The sequence below is a fragment of the Plectrocnemia conspersa genome, unplaced genomic scaffold, assembly GCF_051122295.1.
Source record: "Plectrocnemia conspersa isolate PC_06_02 unplaced genomic scaffold, ASM5112229v1 ptg000001l, whole genome shotgun sequence".
NCBI lineage: Eukaryota > Metazoa > Arthropoda > Insecta > Trichoptera > Polycentropodidae > Plectrocnemia > Plectrocnemia conspersa.
The window spans coordinates 4,051,091-4,073,950 of record NW_028277165.1 but is presented as its reverse complement, the minus strand read 5'-3'; the positions used below and the strand labels follow the sequence as shown (position 1 = coordinate 4,073,950).

The following is a 22,860-nucleotide window of genomic DNA, read 5'->3' as shown; positions in this document are numbered from 1 at the left end:
GTTTCATGTAAACTATAATAAATTTCGTTTATTGCACTTTAACCCTTTTTTAATAGCATTACATAGCAATAAAATACATCTGGAAATAATGTAACAATCGGTCATAATTTATTTTTGTAAATATAAGAATTGACTTAAATATAAAATATATTTTTATGTATAAAAAAAATTTTAGAACACAAAACAAAATTAATCATTACAATTTATACAAAGTATTGTTTTATTCTCTATTCTATGGATTAAACATATTGATCTATTACATTTTACACATTGTATATTGGTTTTCTTATCTTCATTGCGTGGACAATAAAAACATCTTGCACGCTTTCGAAGGTTTGGTTTCGATAATATTTCTTCGTCCTTATTTTCAATATTTTCACTATATTTAGTGAATATATCTAAACTAGTTTGTCCGATTCTTTTTAGGGTTTTTTTATATTTCCTTCTAGAATTGACATTATTTGATATTAACTGGATCGAAAGCTCCTCGATAAAAATTTTGAGACGGTTTGAATCAGATTTTTTCCAATCCGGAAATTTTTCAGTCCATAATATGTATGTATTTAAGGCCGCTATATCAATCAATTCCATGAATAACTTAAGTGCCCATCTTGTAGTTGTCCTTATGCATGAATTTTGTTTCGTCATTTTATTGGTGATATCAACATCATATTTTATACGATTATAATGCGTAATGATCTCAGGTCTCTTTTTAATATTTTCTGCACATTTTTTATCGTGGAATTCAGTGCTTAAAAGAGCTACAGCTTGTCCAGCTTTAGGAACATACGATACTAAGGTCATATCCTTAGTGAATCCAAAGAGACTGGAATATTGTTCCCTATCTTTTGATGGCAAGAATTCTCGAGGAATTTCCTTGTTATTAGATTTGAGTGTTCCAGTAATCGTTAATTTTTTTTCTAATAATTTTTCTGCCAGTGGTATTGACGTAAAACAACTATCTGTTATCACGCCTCTTCCTGTTCCATAATAAGGCCGTAATAATTCCATTACTACGCAATCTTTCTGATTCTTCTCTCTTCTTTTATTATTTCGACCAGTATATACCTGTAAATTCAAACAGTACGATGTTTTTGAATCAACTGCTGTCCTTAATTTAATTCCATAATTACCCGGTTTATTATTTATTAACACTGTAAATTTACACTTCCCATTATATACTAGTATCCTTTCTTCGATTGTTATATTCGTGCCGGGGATACAATTTCCATTGCACGCACACACAAATTTTTCAAAAACCAACTTAAAGGCTTCCATTTTATCTCCGCTTCGATTAAATCTTTCTTTTCGCGTGGAAAGATCATCAAATCTGACCACGCTAAAAATTTCATAAAATCTGTTTCTTGACATTGCTGCTGAATAAAAGAAATGTTTAAATAATTGATTTGACGTCCATAAATCATTAAAGTTTATTTTGCGGTTATTCTGTCGTCCAGAACAAAGTAATATGCCTATAAATGCGGCAATTTCATCACAATCTATCAGAGAAATATTCCTTTTTCTAATTTTATTAATATTATCACATTCGCGTTGTTTATTTGTTTCTTTACAAATATGGTCCATTATTTCTTTTGTGAAAAATAAATGAAATGCATCTTTCATTGTAGTAAAATTTTCATTAAAACTGGTTCGGATATTATTTGTCAACAGAGTTTGTGACTGCTTAGGAGGAATAGATTCCCAAGAGAATCCAGATTTTGATCGATATGTGAATTCATCTTCAATTTCTTTTTCTTCTTCGCCTTCATCTTCTTCGTCTATGTCAGTGTTATTATCACATTCTAAGTCTTCCTCATCAGATATGTCACAATACTCTTCAATCTCAAAATCATTGTCAATATCGCTCTCATTGAAGTCTTGAAAAATTGTAAGTAGCTCTTCGTCAGGAATAAATTTTTTTCCCCTTTTTAAATGTTTATGGTGCAGCTACAATGTAAAAAAATAATATAAATCATTATTGTATATTCAATTTGTTGAAACTATGTTGCGTAAAATAAAATCCTTTTTGTATTCACCTGCGTTTCCATATTTCCATTAGATAAATTCTCATTGTTATTGTCCATATGTATATCAGCTAATAAATATTTTACACCATGAATTTCTGTAAGGTACAATAATTATATTTGATACAAATAACTATATTAATACATATCAACTTTTCAAACAAATATCGATTCTAGAACATAAAAGTATGTTGATTATACTTAGGCATACTATACGTCCCGGATTGACAGGGACGTAATTTCAAATATTTCCAGAGAGGGGAGGGAGGGGGCAAAAATTGGTTAGTCAAAATTCGTTTTTTTAATATTTTGATTTCATTAAGTTTCATAGTATTTTATTAAATGACATTAATTTTTCTGGTCAAATAAGGGTGGATGCCCCCCCCCCCCCCAAAGAACATTATTATTTTTTATAACAACATTACGACTTACAATAAATAAGAATCGAATGAAGCACATCCAAACCGAATTTTGACAAATAGGAGAGCGCAAAAAAAAAATAATTATCCCTTCTCAGAAGTCAAAAATCTCGTCAAAAGCAATGAAATCGTGTCGGCGCCATAGCAGTGGGAACGCTCATTACCGAGCATTAGTAATATCGGTAAGGATAACTATATGGCTTTCGACTCGGGTAGAGCCGGAACTAGGTACCTGGTCATTTGAAATTAAATATAATATTTGATTTCTCCGTATGTAATATATATCTCACACAATTTTTCAAGTTGCAAAATTCTCCAGATATTCCTTGCAATGATTGCTTCCAAAAATACCGCTGAATTCACAGCTGCATTTAGACCAGATAGTGAGAGTGGGAGAGGCAATATCTACTTAAGTATTGTTTCACAATGTAAGTTTTATGACGATAAGATAAGCCAATTTCAATAAGCAAACACATTTCGTTTCGGCATCCTCGAGTATTTGTTATAAACGAAAAAAAATAAAATGCGAATAATTGTTTGCTGGATTAATTTAACAATGGGGTTAGGGTTCAACAACAGCGTACAATTCTGCTAGCTTTTGCTTGTAACCTAGGATTTGATTTGATTATTTATTTAATTTTTATTAAATCTTCCGTTGTAACCTGACACGCATATATTTAATATTAGCGTATTTCTTATAAATAAAAATTCAAGTGCTGCTGCCGGGGTCGAATCTGCTACCTCAAAGTTACTAGTCTGAATCGTTACGGACTAAGCTATTTCATCTTTAGGTAATTAATATTTATTATCATTTTAGAAGTAATAAAGAATATTTATTCTTAACTTTTGCAAGTATAAAAAAAAGCAAATTCTACATGTACAATTAAGTGATTCATAAATATAAGGTAATAAAATATCCATTCAAAATTGTATGATGCTTTAAGATTTTATAAACCGCAATAGTTGACAATGGTCTGCACTTTATATAGTTTCTATTAAGTTTTTGACTCATAAAAACACATTTTTGTTGTCAACAATATTTTGGGATGGTTGAGCTGTTTCACGTATTTTTACATTATTATTTGCATAGTTAAGAGTAATTAAAAATTATTTTTTAATTAGTTTTCAATCATAAGTACTTGAACTAGATGTTACTTTCTGTTGAGAGCAAGCTCCCAAAATTGTCCCGGTTTAAGAAAAAAATATTATGGTTAGTCTAATACAGGGTTTCCCAAACTTTTTCTGCGACGGAACACTTGGCAAATCCGAAAATTATGGCGGAACACTTAGCTTATTTTTTAGGCTAGATAATTCATAATAAAATAAAACATGTTATGAAAGAAATGTTATTAAATTTATTTAATAAACATAAAAATAAAAATAAATAAAACTCTTAATGATTGATGATTTTGGGTTCTTAAATAACAATTTTTTTATATCAGGCACAATTTTGGTTAGTTGTATTTTCATATCTGCCGTGGCGTGGTGTCTATTTCTGTATTTTGTTTTTGTTGCAATATACTTAAAAAATTCCACTTCGCATAAATACGTCGTGGAAAACGGAAGTAAACCAACCAGAGCTTATTTTGACACCTTGGGGAACTCTTCAGTCAGACTCGCCCAGAAATTATTTAATGGCTGATATTTTTGTTTCAAATCAGAGTCATTAACTAAATTCTCATAATCCCTTAAGCCCACTGGTTTTACTGTCACGGAAAATGGATTCCGAACCCAGGAATCGTCCTTACTAGTTTTCGGAAAATATTCTGAAAGAGTTATTTTCAAGTGATATAGGTGTTCTAAAAATACTTGTGAAACTTTTTTATCTACTTGAAAATTCAATTCATTTAAACATTCATATCCAAGACAGGAAAACAATCAGAATTATTAGATTCAACCGATAAAATCTGAAATTGTAATTTTTTATCAAAAGATTCAATTTTATCTCTCATATTAAAAATTGTAATACTTTTTTTTTGTAATTATAAGTTAACATCATTTCATTTTGTAAAAATATCCGCCAGATATGCAGATGTATCAACCAGGAAGGATTTGTTAAAAATTTTATAAAATGATGCTGCAAATTATTTTGTGCTTTCAAGAAGACTAATATTTCATTTCGAAATTCATAAACTCTTAATAGTACTTTTCCTCTGGATAGCCATCTCACTTCAGTATGTAATAAAAGTGCTTCGTGTTCACTATCCATTTCATCGCACAAAATTTTAAATAATCTGGATTGAAGTGGTCTAGATTTTACATAGTTTATCATTTTCACGGCTACTTCATAACATTTTTTAAATTTGTGAATTTTTTTCTAGTCAACAGTGCATGCCTATGCAAAATACAGTGACTGCTAGTAGAATATGTAGTCACATAAATAAAATTCGTATAACAAGCACTAATATCGTGTGATTAATTAACAAAAAAAATATTGTTTAAATACGATCAAATTTTAAAGTTAAAAAAACAACACCGACTTATGAAACCTTTCCCTCCAGATTTTATACACATCAATGTTAAATATTTAACACAGTTGTTAAATTTTTATCAGATTTATGAACAATTTTTATGTATTAGCAAGACTAACAATTTTTTTAATCTACTCTAAATTTTTGTGAAATATCTATTTAGGCTCCGCGGAACACCTATTTTGGATCCGCGGAACACCAGTGTTCCGCGGAACATAGTTTGGGAAACCATGGTCTAATAATACATTCATACATACACAACTAAAATGTTTTCGTTTCTATTTTGAACGTCTGTAATACTATTGAAGATATTGTGAAAAATAAATTATTGGAAAAAATACACATTTTCATGGATACTGTTACAGATTATAGCGAATTAAATTTATAATTCTTACCTATTTTTTAAAATTACTACAATTTGACGTTTGACTTTGACGTCTATTAATGTTTTGGCCTAAACATTGCTTGTGTCATTTAGGCCAAAACAATACATGTATCAGCCTCGAAAAAAATTGCAATATAATTTTATTAAATATTTTAAAACACACTTTTTACACTAATAAATTATGATTAATGAGGAAACATAACTTTTAAAAATAAGTAATATCATACACCAAAGTCGGCGCTAAAACACGTGGGACCCGAGGCAAGAATCAGGTGCGCCCCCATCCCCACAAAAATTGTGAAAATTAGTACAATATGATTTATAAATGTGGGTTATTTTGTATAATAAAATAACGTTTTTTTTCAATATTGTATAATTTGCGCAACCCGGAACTCGAGATAAAAGAAAAAAATAATACTAATTTATTTATTATTTCATAATATTTTGGGAAAAACTTTAATTCAAAAATATGTGTTAGTGATTAGGCTTTTCTAAGTATATTAAATAAAATAAATTAATAAAAATCATGTATTATTTAGTAACAATAATCTACAAAAGTGGCATTTTAGTTTAAGTAAATAACATCCTTGAATTTATCATTAATTTTTCTTTTTATTATATATTATAATCATATCTGCCTAAAACATAAAGGGGAAGTCTTAAATTGTTCGATTTGCATTAAAACATTTAATTACGTTTCTTACACACAAATTTTCTGACATTTTGTGGTTGATATACAAATATTTTTCATTGCAAAACAACAGTAATAGCGGCACGTTTTTTAGTGCAAGACGACCTTGCTTTTGTAAAATCCCAAGAAATATAAATGGATTGGGAATATAATAGACACTCTTTTGTATCCAGGCGGGATGCACTTAGAGGGTCGTTACAAGTTTTGTTTGTCAAGAAAGTCATTTGACGCATTTTATTTTCCAAATACAATTAAAGAATTTGAAATAGTAGAAAAATCGTGCGGGGCCCATGGCGCTTGCTTCGCTCGCTTTGCTTAATTTTAATAGTATCTGTAAATAATAAGCCGTATACTGCCGTATTCGAAAGTTAAAAAGCTGAAATTGCTGAGGAAATTTAGCTGAGATTTAAAACAACACATTTTTTCTGTTTTAAATACAAATGATTTTGTAATAGCTTATTATTATTGTTTATATCAAATACTAAAATTCCGAACTTTGCCGCTTATCATTAATTTCCTTATCTTGTCCAAATTTTAAAATACCTTTTTTAGCATTTCAGGCATATTCAGGTGAAATAAGTTGTTGTGAATTTTTCGACATAATTAAAAATAACTAATATTTTTATAAAAAAATATACAAAATTGAGTTTTTGAAAAATATTTCACCAGAATACTACTAAACACTTTGGCTAATAAATACTTAGATATATCTTTCCTTAAAACTCTCTCACTCACTTTTTGCTTACAAACTTTCAAAATTGTCTTAGTTTGAGATAATTATATAATGGTGAGCTTACTTTTATACGCGTTTATTTATAAAATGACCGCCAGATGGGATATAACAATTATCATCGAGCAAGATCGCAGCTATCATACGACGTCTCCTGGATCAGGAGACGCTGCTATTTCACATGATAACAATTAAGTTTGCCATGTTCCGGATTAATTATAATACACATTTTAAAAAAGTATTTAAAATGAGTAGATATTTTAAATGTTGCACTAGAAATAAAAACAACAACATAAAAAGAAAACTGCTTTATAAAGTATTCTCTATTCATATATTTATGTGAATTTAAGATCTTGTTTAAGAACTTTTTTTTGTACGATTTAAAGAGCTACGTTTCAGAACTTTTAGTTTACTTGTACATTTTCTCAAGTGATTATAAACTAACGAATGACAACGGTGCTTTATTATGCTGCCTAATAAATAATTTTACAGATAATTTTTTATCAAAATGACACCAAACTATTGGCGAATGTTTTTTTGTTTTACCGAAAAAAAAAGTAAAATAATAATATTTTTATATTATCAATATTAATTTTACCAATAATAATCACCATGATATTTTTAATATAATAAATAAAATATTTATATTTGTAAATTTAATTAGTTACTATTGAGTGTGTTATAAATAAAAATACAGTAATATTATCATATTTTTAATAGTTAAAAAAATTAATATATTATTTGAAATATATACAAATCAATTTAATTATAAATCGATTCTTAAAACAGATTTAAATTATAAGGTAAAATCAGATAACAGTAATGTTTTGCACAACATGTTTAAGCTTGTAAACTAATCAGAAGAAAGGGAGAAACATGTTTTACATTACGAAATTGTATTAACGTAATCAAATAATACATTTATATATTTTTAATAATTATATAATTTAAGCCGGGGTTATTACAACGTTGAATAAAATGCACAATACATTACCTTCTTTTACAAAAGCTTCTAGTAGTATATTATAAACTCCATAAAAGAATTTCTCCAACGTATAATATCGAATAGTTTGATTCAAATCTATGCTTAAATGATACCGTCCCTAAAATTATATTCAATTTTACTAAAGTATTATTAAAATAATGATTACGTAAATAATACCTTTAAAACTGTACACGTATTATTAATCAATTGAACAAAATTCAATGGATATTTATAACTTCCATCGTTACAATTTTTATATATCGTTGAAGGCAGCATTTGAACAAAACGATCGTTGATCCACTTTTTTGCTCGTCTTCTCATCTATGTAAAAATATAGTAAAACTAGTTATTAGTTTTCAGAAGAAAAATAATTTATTTATTTACCAGAACTGGAGATGCTGTCATATTTGAAGTAATGTTGGCGACAAACATCGATCTTCCCATATCGTCATTGTAAAAGATAGCATCAATATTAGTAACATTATTTTTCATTCGACCCTTACACATATTAGCCGTAACTTTAGCTTTATAAGGTCCCTATTAAAAATATATGAATATATATTAAATATTATATACAAAATAAAATGATTATATGTATTACGTAATTTTTAAGATTAACATCAGTACACTCAGTAGTAGCGATTGCAAGTATGAAATTAAATATTGTAACGATATGATATTGATTAATTATTTTCATATTTTAATATAATTGTAAATAGTACTATATTGCTTTTAGTACGACTAAAGAAATATTTTTTGCGAGCAAATTTATATACTAAGCATTTTGATGAAAAAATTGTAGCATAAATAGGATAATACGTGTTCAGTACATTAGTGCTACTTATTATCACATTAAATATTCAGAAATATAAATTTAGGAAATGGTTTATATTATATTGGTGATTATATCATTAAAGGTAAATCAAATTACATAATTATTTGAATGGTTCTAATTTTATCAGTATAAAATAATAACTATAGCTAAACTGAAAGTTATTATATTTTTTGTGGTAATTTTGTAAGGGGTCAATTTTTGATGAGGAAAATCCTCAACGAAGGAGGACGTCTGGTCACCTTACTTAATAGCACATCCGTACATATACATTAATTACCATAAGTACCACAAAAACGGATATTCTACCCTGCGCACATTACTGTTGTTCTTTAACCTCGCTTGAGTGGTCGCCGGACCGTTTATATTTAGCTGGAAACATATTTCGGGAGGATGTGTTCAAGATGCGATGCAATTGATTGGTGAACATCCTCATCTGCGATTCGCCGAAGTTGTCTTGAACCGGTATTATAAAAAATGTGACACTTTGTCACAGAAAGGGAGACATGGTAAGAGACGCCACGGAGTCACAGTAACAGAGACGAGCCAGATGAGCAGATCGCCTAGACTTGTTCTAAAAATATATCTAATAATATATCTAACAGTCTGATCTGGCATCTTGCTTAAACAAAAATTCTAGAGAAAAAAGTAAGGAGTTGAAAAGTGTTCTATAATATATGTATATTAAAATAATAACATTTTATTACACTTTTATATACGGAAACTTGCCTAATTATTAGTATTGGATGATTTTTTTAAATATTTGTGTATATTTTTTAATGAACTATAAATACAAATCAAAAATTCTTAATAGTAGTTTTACATATCTTATATAATTTAAAAATAAATATGTATTATTTAAAGAGAACAAATAAAAATATACTTTTGTTTTTTTTATATTCTATTTATATGTAGCATAGTTAACACGTTTTATTTGATATTAAATTTTATTATTCTTGTTAATTAAAATATTTGCTTAAACCTCTTTGCGACCTCTCCCCTTTGGAGATGGCCGTCTTTTCTTCTCGAAGGACCACCGTCTCTCGACGGAATTAAACACCTCTAACCATAGAAATGCTTTATTATCAGAGTTTACATCCTCAAAATCCTTGCTGACGCACGACCATACGCCGTGACAGCCGAGGCGCCTTCAGGTTATTTATACACACAAAACCACGCACGGCCATAACACACTTTTATTCGGCCATGCATAAATATATGTAAAATTGTCGAAACATCTATATTTTAAATGTTCTGAACAACGCTCGCTCGCTCATACCTAGCCAATTTATAATTTAAAAGGTATTTATTTAGCAAAACTTTGTTAGCTGCTTTTGTAGCCGTTGGGCTAAACGCAGCAGAGAGTTCATAATCATTGGTTTTAGAGGGTGGCGCCAACATTCTTAACAAGTACCAGCAAAAATGCTGGTTTTGAGGGTTACTTGACGAAATACATTGATTTTCTCTCCACGAAAAATGATGCTTTGCGCGGTGGGTTCTGAATGGAAAACATGAATACTTAAATTAAACTGTTAAGGCTGATTTACATGGTGCCAGTCGAGGTTGCCAGTCACTGGATGCCAGCGACTAGCAGAACAAATATTTTTGTTTTACTGGCACGCCAGCCCCCACTTCCACCACACCACGGGCTGATTTACACGCTACCAGTTGCTGGCATGCCAGCTGGAAATTGACTGGCGGGTCACTGGCACGAGACGACTGGCATTCCAGTCCACTGGCGCCTTACCGTTTACACAGTGCCAGCAAGTGATAGAACTATTGTTGCAAAAAAGCACTACTCACCTTGCATCAGTACGGTAGTGTGGTGGAAAGGGGAGCTGGCGTGCCATCAAAACAAAAATATTTGTTCTGCTGGCGCTGCCAGCTGCTGGCATGCCAGTGGTGCACTGGCTTCTCCAGTGACTGGCGTTAAGAGTTTAGACGGTGCTATTCGCTGGCATCGTGTAAATCAGCCTTAACGTACTAGCGCTAGGTGAGTGGCGCTTTTTCGCAAAAATAATTCTTTCAGTTGCTGGCACTGTGTAAACGTTAAGGCACCAGTGGATTGGATTGCCAGTTGCCGTTGACTGGCAGGTCACTGGAGTGCCAGTGACCAGTGACTTCCATCTGACATACCAGCAACTGGCAGCGTGTAAATCAGTCCTTAGATTTGATAGACAAGTACCGAGCAAAATCAATGCATTTCGTCAACTAATCCTCAAAACCAGCATTTTTTATTATTTATATTGCATTTCAAAATATTAATTCTCTTTGTAAATATTTATTTAAACTGGAAACAAATTTTATGATTTTAATTTTGATCTTATACGACTCACAGATTAAGAACTACCGATAAAACAATTTTAACATATCTATTAGTACAAGTCAACACATTTGCTACAAAAATCATATTGTTAAAATCTATTCGTTATTTATAAAAAAGTTAATGATTATATTATCTGTAAAGCTTTTATTCTTATCGTTGTAAAAGAATATAAATAAGTGAAATATTTTTATGTATTATAAACTCTAAATAGATATGGATGCTATTTGACAGGAAATTATTTTAAGAGATATGTGCATTTAAATAAATACATTGTTCCATAAAACGAATAGTTTGTGCATTTAAGTAAGGAAATCTTTGGATTTTTTCTTCGGAAAAAGATTCGTTGCAGATGTAATTCATAAGGTATTCACTGTTCTGACCAATGCTGGCTCGCACCTAATCTGTCCAGCAGTAATGCACAAACAATACGTTTTATGGAACAATTATTTTATATATTATATTGCTCATTTAAATTGTAATATACGTATATATAATATTATAAGCCATGCGATAAATAAATATTATTCTAGTTTTCTCAAATGCACATTTTTAGAACTCGTATATCCAGCTTAAAATGTTTAAAAATCTATAGTAATTTTCAGTTTCATGTAAACTATAATAAATTTCGTTTATTGCACTTTAACCTTTTTTTAATAGCATTACATAGCAATAAAATACATCTGGAAATAATGTAACAATCGGTCATAATTTATTTTTGTAAATATAAGAATTGACTGTTAAATATAAAATATATATTTATGTATAAAAAAAATTTTAGAACACAAAACAAAATTAATCATTACAATTTATACAAAGTATTGTTTTATTCTCTATTCTATGGATTAAACATATTGATCTATTACATTTTACACATTGTATATTGGTTTTCTTATCTTCATTGCGTGGACAATAAAAACATCTTGCACGCTTTCGAAGGTTTGGTTTCGATAATATTTCTTCGTCCTTATTTTCAATATTTTCACTATATTTAGTGAATATATCTAAACTAGTTTGTCCCATTCTTTTTAGGGTTTTTTTATATTTCCTTCTAGAATTGACATTATTTGATATTAACTGGATCGAAAGCTCCTCGATAAAAATTCTGCGACGGTTTGAATCAGATTTTTTCCAATCCGGAAATTTTTCAGTCCATAATATGTATGTATTTAAGGCCGCTATATCAATCAATTCCATGAATAACTTAAGTGCCCATCTTGTAGTTGTCCTTATGCATGAATTTTGTTTCGTCATTTTATTGGTGATATCAACAGCATATTTTATACGATTATAATGCGTAATGATCTCAGGTCTCTTTTTAATATTTTCTGCACATTTTTTTTCGTGGAATTCAGTGCTTAAAAGAGCTACAGCTTGTCCAGCTTTAGGAACATACGATACTAAGGTCATATCCTTAGTGAATCCAAAGAGACTGGAATATTGTTCCCTATCTTTTGATGGCAAGAATTCTCGAGGAATTTCCTTGTTATTAGATTTGAGTGTTCCAGTAATCGTTAATTTTTTTTCTAATAATTTTTCTGCCATTGGTATTGACGTAAAACAACTATCTGTTATCACGCCTCTTCCTGTTCCATAATAAGGCCGTAATAATTCCATTACTACGCAATCTTTCTGATTCTTCTCTCTTCTTTTATTATTTCGACCAGTATATACCTGTAAATTCAAACAGTACGATGTTTTTGAATCAACTGCTGTCCTTAATTTAATTCCAAAATTACCCGGTTTATTATTTATTAACACTCTAAATTTACACTTCCCATTATATACTAGTATCCTTTCTTCGATTGTTATATTCGTGCCGGGGATACAATTTCCATTGCACGCACACACAAATTTTTCAAAAACCAACTTAAAGGCTTCCATTTTATCTCCGCTTCGATTAAATCTTTCTTTTTGCGTGGAAAGATCATCGAATCTGACCACGCTAAAAATATCATAAAATCTGTCTCTTGACATTGCTGCTGAATAAAAGAAATGTTTAAATAATTGATTTGACGTCCATAAATCATTAAAGTTTAATTTGCGGTTATTCTGTCGTCCAGAACAAAGTAATATGCCTATAAATGCGGCAATTTCATCACAATCTATCAGAGAAATATTCCTTTTTCTAATTTTATTAATATTATCACATTCGCGTTGTTTATTTGTTTCTTTACAAATATGGTCCATTATTTCTTCTGTGAAAAATAAATGAAATGCATCTTTCATTGTAGTAAAATTTTCATTAAAACTGGTTCGGATATTATTTGTCAACAGAGTTTGTGACTGCTTAGGAGGAATAGATTCCCAAGAGAATCCAGATTTTGATCGATATGAGAATTCATCTTCAATTTCTTTTTCTTCTTCGCCTTCATCTTCTTCGTCTATGTCAGTGTTATTATCACATTCTAAGTCTTCCTCATCAGATATGTCACAATACTCTTCAATCTCAAAATCATCGTCAATATCGCTCTCATTGAAGTCTTGAAAAATTGTAAGAAGCTCTTCGTCAGGAATAAATTTTTTTCCCCTTTTTAAATGTTTATGGTGCAGCTACAATGTAAAAAAATAATATAAATCATTATTGTATATTCAATTTGTTGAAACTATGTTGCGTAAAATAAAATCCTTTTTGTATTCACCTGCGTTTCCATATTTCCATTAGATAAATTCTCATTGTTATTGTCCATATGTATATCAGCTAATAAATATTTTACACCATGAATTTCTGTAAGGTACAATAATTATATTTGATACAAATAACTATATTAATACATATCAACTTTTCAAACAAATATCGATTCTAGAACATAAAAGTATGTTGATTATACTTAGGCATACTATAGGTCCCGGATTGACAGGGACGTAATTTCAAATATTTCCAGGGAGGGGAGGGAGGGGGCAAAAATTGGTTAGTCAAAATTCGTTTTTTTAATATTTTGATTTCATTAAGTTTCATAGTATTTTATTAAATGACATTAATTTTTCTGGTCAAATAAGGGTGGATGCCCCCCCCCCCCCCAAAGAACATTATTATTTTTTATAACAACATTACGACTTACAATAAATAAGAATCGAATGAAGCACATCCAAACCGAATTTTGACAAATAGGAGAGCGCAAAAAAAAAATAATTATCCCTTCTCAGAAGTCAAAAATCTCGTCAAAAGCAATGAAATCGTGTCGGCGCCATAGCAGTGGGAACGCTCATTACCGAGCATTAGTAATATCGGTAAGGATAACTATATGGCTTTCGACTCGGGTAGAGCCGGAACTAGGTACCTGGTCATTTGAAATTAAATATAATATTTGATTTCTCCGTATGAAATATATATCTCACACAATTTTTCAAGTTGCAAAATTCTCCAGATATTTCTTTCAATGATTGCTTCCAAAAATACCGCTGAATTCACAGCTGCATTTAGACCAGATAGTGAGAGTGGGAGAGGCAATATCTACTTAAGTATTGTTTCACAATGTAAGTTTTATGACGATAAGATAAGCCAATTTCAATAAGCAAACACATTTCGTTTCGGCATCCTCGAGTATTTGTTATTAACGAAAAAAATAAAATGCGAATAATTGTTTGCTGGATTAATTTAACAATGGGGTTAGGGTTAAACAACAGCGTACAATTCTGCTAGCTTTTGCTTGTAACCTAGGATTTGATTTGATTATTTATTTAATTTTTATTAAATCTTCCGTTGTAACCTGACACGCATATATTTAATATTAGCGTATTTTTTATAAATAAAAATTCAAGTGCTGCTGCCGGGGTCGAATCTGCTACCTCAAAGTTACTAGTCTGAATCGTTACGGACTAAGCTATTTCATCCTTAGGTAATTAATATTTATTATCATTTTAGAAGTAATAAAGAATATTTATTCTTAACTTTTGCAAGTATAAAAAAAGCAAATTCTACATGTACAATTAAGTGATTCATAAATATAAGGTAATAAAATATCCATTCAAAATTGTATGATGCTTTAAGATTTTATAAACCGCAATAGTTGATAATGGTCTGCACTTTATATAGTTTCTATTAAGTTTTTGACTCATAAAAACACATTTTTGTTGTCAACAATATTTTGGGATGGTTGAGCTGTTTCACGTATTTTTACATTATTATTTTCATAGTTAAGAGTAATTAAAAATTATTTTTTAATTAGTTTTCAATCATAAGTACTTGAACTAGATGTTACTTTCTGTTGAGAGCAAGCTCCCAAAATTGTCCCGGTTTAAGAAAAAAATATTATGGTTAGTCTAATAATACATTCATACATACACAACTAAAATGTTTTCGTTTCTATTTTGAACGTCTGTAATACTATTGAAGATATTGTGAAAAATAAATTATTGGAAAAAATACACATTTTCATGGATACTGTTACAGATTATAGCGAATTAAATTTATAATTCTTACCTACTTTTTAAAATTACTACAATTTGACGTTTGACTTTGACGTCTATAAATGTTTTGGCCTAAACATTGCTTGTGTCACTTAGGCCAAAACAATACATGTATCAGCCTCGAAAAAAATTGCAAAATAATTTTATTGAATATTTTAAAACACACTTTTTACACTAATAAATTATGATTAATGAGGAAACATAACTTTTAAAAATAAGTAATATCATACACCAAAGCCGGCGCTAAAACACGTGGGACCCGAGGCAAGAATCAGGTGCGCCCCCATCCCCACAAAAATTGTGAAAATGAGTACAATATGATTTATAAATGTGTTTTTTTTTTATTTAATTGTATAATAAAATAACGTTTTTTTTCAATATTGTATAATTTGCGCAACCCGGAACTCGAGATAAAAGAAAAAAATAATACTAATTTATTTATTATTTCATAATATTATAAAGCAGCAAGATTTATCTTTTCAAAAATAGTTTGGGAAAAACTTTAATTCAAAAATATGTGTTAGTGATTAAGCTTTTCTAAGTATATTAAATAAAATAAATTAATAAAAATCATGTATTATTTAGTAACAATAATCTACAAAAGTGGCATTTTAGTTAAAGTAAATAGCATCCTTGAATTTATCATTAATTTTTCTTTTTATTATATATTATAATCATATCTGCCTAAAACATAAAGGAGAAGTCTTAAATTGTTCGATTTGCATTAAAACATTAAATTACGTTTCTTACACACAAATTTTCTGACATTTTGTGGTTGATATACAAATATTTTTCATTGCAAAACAACAGTAATAACGGCACGTATTTTAGTGCAAGACGACCTTGCTTTTGTAAAATCCCAAGAAATATAAATAGATTGGGTATATAATAGACACTCTTTTGTATCCAGGTGGGATGCACTTAGAGGGTCGTTACAAGTTTTGTTTGTCAAGAAAGTCATTTGACGCATTTTATTTTCCAAATACAATTAAAGAATTTGAAATAGTAGAAAAATCGTGCGGGGCCCATGGCGCTTGCTTCGCTCGCTTTGGTTAATTTTAATAGTATCTGTAAATAATAAGCCGTATACTGCCGTATTTGAAAGTTAAAAAGCTGAAATTGCTGAGGGAATTTAGCTGAGATTTAAAACAACACATTTTTTGTTTCATTTGAAACAGAAAAAATGTTCATTCAGCAGATAACAATTTGCGATGTTTTCTACGAAACTGTGGAATAATGTACAGGTAACTCTGGCTCCGTAGTTTACATAGCGTTATCCTATAAACGGATGCGCGCTTCCCACTCCCCGCGCTATATCTCGAAAACCATTAACCATACGAAGAAATAAATTATAACAAACTTGTAGAAAATTTTATTTTCTATAAGTTTTGTTAAACATTTAATGACATGCGACGCAAAAGAGGCGAGATATTTGCAAAAAAAACGATTTTAATGACCTTTGACCTTTAATATCTTGATTAGCAGACACGATATCTTTTGAGACTTTTCACCATATATTTAGAACGCCAAAACAAAGGTCTGTGCAAAATTTCAGCTTGTTATCTTTCATTCCGAGGTTAAACCCTTATTTGACTGGACTATAAGCCGTATACTGCCGTATTCGAAAGTTAAAAAGCTGAAATTGCTGAGGGAATTTAGCTGAGATTTAAAACAACACATTTTTTCTGTTTTAAATACAAATGATTTTGTAATAGCTTATTATTATTGTTTATATCAAATACTAAAATTCCGAACTTTGCCGCTTATCATTAATTTCCTTATCTTGTCCAAATTTTAAAATACCTTTTTTAGCATTTCAGGCATATTCAGGTGAAATAAGTTGTTGTGAATTTTTCGACATAATTAAAAATAACTAATATTTTTATAAAAAAATATACAAAATTGAGTTTTTGAAAAATATTTCACCAGAATACTACTAAACACTTTGACTAATAAATACTTAGATATATCTTTCCTTAAAACTCTCTCACTCACTTTTTGCTTACAAACTTTTAAAATTGTCTTAGTTTGAGAAAATTATATAATGGTGAGCTTACTTTTATACGCGTTTATTTATAAAATGACCGCCAGATGGCTTATAACAATTATCATCGAGCAAGATCGCAGCTATCATACGACGTCTCCTGGATCAGGAGACGCTGCTATTTCACATGATAACAATTAAGTTTGCCATGTTCCGGATTAATTATAATACACATTTTAAAAAAGTATTTAAAATGAGTAGATATTTTAAATGTTGCACTAGAAATAAAAACAACAACATAAAAAGAAAACTGCTTTATAAAGTATTCTCTATTCATATATTTATGTGAATTTAAGATCTTGTTTAAGAACTTTTTTTTGTACGATTTAAAGAGCTACGTTTCAGAACTTTTAGTTTACTTGTACATTTTCTCAAGTGATTATAAACTAACGAATGACAACGGTGCTTTATTATGCTGCCTAATAAATAATTTTACAGATAATTTTTTATCAAAATGACACCAAACTATTGGCGAATGTTTTTTTGTTTTACCGAAAAAAAAAGTAAAATAATAATATTTTTATATTATCAATATTAATTTTACCAATAATAATCACCATGATATTTTTAATATAATAAATAAAATATTTATATTTGTAAATTTAATTAGTTACTATTGAGTGTGTTATAAATAAAAATACAGTAATATTATCATATTTTTAATAGTTAAAAAAATTAATATATTATTTGAAATATATACAAATCAATTTAATTATAAATCGATTCTTAAAACAGATTTAAATTATAAGGTAAAATCAGATAACAGTAATGTTTTGCACAACATGTTTAAGCTTGTAAACTAATCAGAAGAAAGGGAGAAACATGTTTTACATTACGAAATTGTATTAACGTAATCAAATAATACATTTATATATTTTTAATAATTATATAATTTAAGCCGGGGTTATTACAACGTTGAATAAAATGCACAATACATTACCTTCTTTTACAAAAGCTTCTAGTAGTATATTATAAACTCCATAAAAGAATTTCTCCAACGTATAATATCGAATAGTTTGATTCAAATCTATGCTTAAATGATACCGTCCCTAAAATTATATTCAATTTTACTAAAGTATTATTAAAATAATGATTACGTAAATAATACCTTTAAAACTGTACACGTATTATTAATCAATTGAACAAAATTCAATGGATATTTATAACTTCCATCGTTACAATTTTTATATATCGTTGAAGGCAGCATTTGAACAAAACGATCGTTGATCCACTTTTTTGCTCGTCTTCTCATCTATGTAAAAATATAGTAAAACTAGTTATTAGTTTTCAGAAGAAAAATAATTTATTTATTTACCAGAACTGGAGATGCTGTCATATTTGAAGTAATGTTGGCGACAAACATCGATCTTCCCATATCGTCATTGTAAAAGATGGCATCAATATTAGTAACATTATTTTTCATTCGACCCTTACACATATTAGCCGTAACGTTAGCTTTATAAGGTCCCTATTAAAAATATATGTATATATATATTAAGTAAATAAATATTGTATACAAAATAAAATGATTATATGTATTACGTAATTTTTAAGATTAACATCAGTACACTCAGTAATAGCGATTGCAAGTATGAAATTAAATATTGTAACGATATGATATTGATTAATTATTTTCATATTTTAATATAATTGTAAATAGTACTATATTGCTTTTAGTACGACTAAAGAAATATTTTTTGCGAGCAAATTTATATACTAAACATTTTGATGAAAAAATTGTAGTATAACTTAATTGTAGCATAAATAGGATAATACGTGCTCAGTACATTAGTGCTACTTATTATCACATTAAATATTCAGAAATATAAATTTAGGAAATGGTTTATATTATATTGGTGATTATATCATTAAAGGTAAATCAAATTACACAATTATTTTAATGGTTCTAATTTTATCAGTATAAAATAATAACTATAGCTAAACTGAAAGTTATTATATTTTTTGTGGTAATTTTGTAAGGGCTCAATTTTTGATGAGGAAAATCCTCAACGAAGGAGGACGTCTAGTCACCTTACTTAATAGCACATCCGTACCTATACATTAATTACCCATGAGTACCACAAAAAACAAACATTCTACCCTGCGCACATTACTGTTGTTCTTTAACTCTTTGGTTAACCTCGCTTGAGTGGTCGCTGGACCGTTTATATTTAGCTGGAAACATATTTCGGTAGGATGTGTTCAAGATGCGATGCAATTGATTGGTGAACATCCTCATCTGCGATTCGCCGAAGTTGTCTTGAACCGGTATTATAAAAAATGTGACACTTTGTCACAGAAAGGGAGACATGGTAAGAGACGCCACGGAGTCACAGTAACAGAGTCGAGCCAGATGAGCAGATCGCCCAGACTTGTTCTAAAAATATATCTAATAATATATCTAACAGTCTGATCTGGCATCTTGCTTAAACAAAAATTCTAGAGAAAAAAGTAAGGAGTTGAAAAGTGTTCTATAATATATGTATATTAAAATAATAACATTTTATTACACTTTTATATACGGAAACTTGCCTAATTATTAGTATTGGATGATTTTTTTAAATATTTGTGTATATTTTTTAATGAACTATAAATACAAATAAAAAATTCTTAATAGTAGTTTTACATATCTTATATAATTTAAAAATAAATATGTATTATTTAAAGAGAACAAATAAAAATATACTTTTGTTTTTTTTATATTATATTTATATGTAGCATAGTTAACACGTTTTATTTGATATTAAATTTTATTATTCTTGTTAATTAAAATATTTGCTTAAAATGTCATGGTATTGTTATTGCAGATAAATTTTATATGAAACACATCACTTTAAATTAATTTATATTATTTGATAGCGCAACAATGTGTAGATTACGTAGAGAAAAAATAAATTCTCCAGTGAAATGCATAACAATATGTTGTCCTAACAAACGACAAGATTCATTTTTACATAGAAATTTTAACGCCGATCAACTCACAAGGTAATTATTTATATTAATTTCATTTACAGAAAGAATATATATTTATGATATATAAAAAAATAGAAACGAAGTAAACACAGCTGAGCCGATGTTTCGCATTCCTGAAAAGAAGACAAAACCCCAAAGAAGGTGTTTTAAGATATGTTCTTCGAACAAAATGGCGAGCATTATTTTCAATGATTTAATAAATACATAGTTCAATTAATAAATATATTATACAATTATAGCGATACTGCCAACCTCCTATTCCTCAATCGTACGCACCTAAGCCATTGTATCAAAAACCCCAAGAAAGTATGGAAGATAAATCCACATATGGCTTATCATACAAACCAATAAAAGTGGACGTTCGTAGCAAGCCAATAAAACCAATAAGTAACAACATATGTAAATCGACAGCCAAAATGCTTGGAGACACCATTCATAAGGTACGGCGTGCAAATTAGATATTATATATATTTTGAAAAGATAACTATTCCATTTTCAGCTTTCATATCTACCAAATCCATTAAGAAAAAGAATACCATATGTACCTTCCGACAGTGATTTTTACGGAAAAGGACCCATGCAGGACTTGACTACCCACAAACACGACTTCACCCCAAAACCATTCACCTTCAGAGCGCCTTTTAAACCATTCATCAATTTGTGCTTATCTAAAAGAGGATTCCAAGGTGTTTATAGTTTATATTTAAAGATCCTTTTGTAAACTAATTTGTAAGTTTAAATTTACAATCGCAACGACGCACGATTATAGCAAAATGTAAATTGCAATATTTTAAAGTTAAAGAGCAAGTCGATCGTTATTATTTTCAATATTTTGACGCACAACTTATTTATATTACATTAATTGTATAATTAAAGTGACAGCTTTAAAAACTAAATTGTATCGCAGCATTTCAGATGGATCTAAAAATTTAGGTATTCAATGAATAACTGTTTGTTGACTATCTATCAGCGTATCAACGGATTTATATATTAAACACCGATGATTGTACAAAAGGAATATCAGATAATTTTCATTTACTGATTTTTTATTTTATTTTAGATAAAACAATCAATGCTCTGTCTTATATACCGCCTGGAATTCAACCCGTTCCCAAATCTTATGCTCCTATTTTCAAATATAAGCCACCGATCGGTAAAATGGAATGTGCTACTGTTCAAAAACTTAGCTATCTCCCCAACATAACTTTGCCTAGATGGATTCCGAAATGGCACATTAAGAATTATGTAAAGCCAACGATACCATTCGCAAAAGATACTATTTATAAGAATTCATTTGCTCCACCTGGTTGGGAGTGTGAAGACAATGGTAAATTATATTTATATTATTATTGTGTATCAGGTTGTTCCACAAGTCTTTGCGTTTTTTAAGGTGCGGGTTAAGTGAGTTAAAAATTAAAACGTTTAATTCTTCTATTAAATGATATATTCTCCATATTTTTCTATAATTATTCTCTATACGCTAATCAATTTATTTTATCAATGCTAATGTGATTCGAAAAATAATATATACTTTAATGTCGTTTTATACATCCATTTTTGTAAAATATATTTTTTCACCTAAAAATTGTCACAGGGATATAAATAGATGATAATCGTTTGGAGCAATATCTAAAGAATACTGTGGGTAAGAAAGGAGTTCCCAAGAAAATCCATTGATTTCTTCTATCGTCTTCTTGAATACATGAGGGTGAGCGTTGTTTTGGTTTAAAATTTCCCTTCTTTAATTTATAAGGGAAGGTATTTTTTATGGTCTGAGTCGCTTTAATACGAATTAGCTCAGCACGCTATGTTATTCTGTATCAGACCTGCTTTGATGGCAGCCCTAGTATCCTCACTAAAAACCCATGAGGATTACCCGCCGTTACATAGATACTTAATATCTAAATTCTTAGAACCACATTTGGATTTTTCTAAATTTAATGGCATCCCTGCCAATGAACAGGGATATGCAATAGCATTACTGCTATTTTCACATTATAACCGAATTGAAACTCATAAGGCATAATATAGCTCCACTAGCACTTATAGCTTAGATTTAGGGTTAGGATAGGAAAATAAAAAAATATCCTGTTACCAAAGAGCATCATTGTTAAGAATACTGTTAACAAAAACTAAAAGAACAGTGAAATATATCGTTAATTTATAAAAACTTATACATTTTACAAATATAAGAAAAAACGCAAGGAATAATGGGACAACTTGATATATACTTAAAATGATTTTTTTAAACTTTTTTTGTTACTTAGAATTAAGGAATGATTTGTTTTTATAGTTTTAAGCAAAAAATATGTAAAATTTTTAAATATATTTTTTAGATTTTGATGGCGGAAGCTCAATTATCGATGAAAGATTAGACTAAACTCATTTAAAAATAGAATTTATGTTAAAATTTATTGTAATTGTGTTATGTATATGTATTACATTGATGCCAATAAAATTATTAATAAAAATGAAAAATATATATATTTTGCTTCATCTTAAAGTAATAATAATAAATTATAAATATATTTTAAAAATTATAGATTTCACATAATTATAAACTACACCGCTTT

At 29.0% G+C, this 22,860-nt stretch overlaps 1 protein-coding gene and 5 long non-coding RNA genes across 9 annotated transcripts; 1 reads left to right on the top strand and 5 right to left on the bottom strand.

The window, feature by feature from the left end:
• Window positions 1-927: 927 nt before the first annotated feature.
• On the bottom strand, window positions 928-5,374 carry LOC148238504 (uncharacterized). Of its 2 annotated transcripts, none has more exons than XR_015812388.1 (3): window positions 5,310-5,374; window positions 2,037-2,122; window positions 928-1,947 (listed from the first exon to the last, which is right to left on the bottom strand). It is a non-coding gene; the product is annotated as an uncharacterized LOC148238504 (long non-coding RNA). The 2 variants fall into 2 exon arrangements; XR_015812392.1 differs by lacking the exon at window positions 5,310-5,374 and adding an exon at window positions 5,172-5,307.
• Window positions 5,375-7,582: 2,208 nt separating this feature from the next.
• Window positions 7,583-8,267, bottom strand: LOC148238503 (uncharacterized). The gene is made up of 3 exons (XR_015810531.1): window positions 8,090-8,267; window positions 7,883-8,026; window positions 7,583-7,823 (listed from the first exon to the last, which is right to left on the bottom strand). It is a non-coding gene; the product is annotated as an uncharacterized LOC148238503 (long non-coding RNA).
• A 4,126-nt stretch (window positions 8,268-12,393) lies between these two features.
• Window positions 12,394-13,062, bottom strand: LOC148238502 (uncharacterized). Its single transcript, XR_015812376.1, has 2 exons — window positions 12,600-13,062; window positions 12,394-12,534 (listed from the first exon to the last, which is right to left on the bottom strand). It is a non-coding gene; the product is annotated as an uncharacterized LOC148238502 (long non-coding RNA).
• A 180-nt stretch (window positions 13,063-13,242) lies between these two features.
• LOC148238501 (uncharacterized) lies at window positions 13,243-15,333 on the bottom strand. 2 transcript variants are annotated; one of them, XR_015812361.1, is made up of 3 exons: window positions 15,288-15,333; window positions 13,503-13,588; window positions 13,243-13,413 (listed from the first exon to the last, which is right to left on the bottom strand). It is a non-coding gene; the product is annotated as an uncharacterized LOC148238501 (long non-coding RNA). The 2 variants fall into 2 exon arrangements; XR_015812351.1 differs by having other exon boundaries at window positions 15,284-15,330.
• A 2,789-nt stretch (window positions 15,334-18,122) lies between these two features.
• Window positions 18,123-18,991, bottom strand: LOC148238500 (uncharacterized). Of its 2 annotated transcripts, XR_015810649.1 has the most exons (4): window positions 18,857-18,985; window positions 18,630-18,782; window positions 18,423-18,566; window positions 18,123-18,363 (listed from the first exon to the last, which is right to left on the bottom strand). It is a non-coding gene; the product is annotated as an uncharacterized LOC148238500 (long non-coding RNA). The 2 variants fall into 2 exon arrangements; XR_015810647.1 differs by having other exon boundaries at window positions 18,630-18,991.
• A 161-nt stretch (window positions 18,992-19,152) lies between these two features.
• On the top strand, window positions 19,153-22,667 carry LOC148238499 (uncharacterized). The gene is made up of 5 exons (XM_088205067.1): window positions 19,153-19,188; window positions 20,527-20,727; window positions 20,787-20,973; window positions 21,348-21,614; window positions 22,624-22,667. The coding sequence occupies exons 1-5, from the start codon at window positions 19,153-19,155 to the stop codon at window positions 22,665-22,667; spliced, it is 735 nt and encodes a 244-aa protein (XP_088061193.1).
• The last annotated feature ends 193 nt before the right edge of the window (window positions 22,668-22,860 follow it).

Bases quoted from the DNA above. Each gene is read 5' to 3' on its own strand.
- LOC148238499 (XM_088205067.1), top strand. From the start codon at position 19,153: ATGGTTTATATTATATTGGTGATTATATCATTAAAG. The intron at 19,189-20,526 runs GTAAATCAAATT...ATACAATTATAG, and splicing joins TGGTGATTATATCATTAAAG to CGATACTGCCAACCTCCTAT. The intron at 20,728-20,786 runs GTACGGCGTGCA...TTCCATTTTCAG, and splicing joins TTGGAGACACCATTCATAAG to CTTTCATATCTACCAAATCC.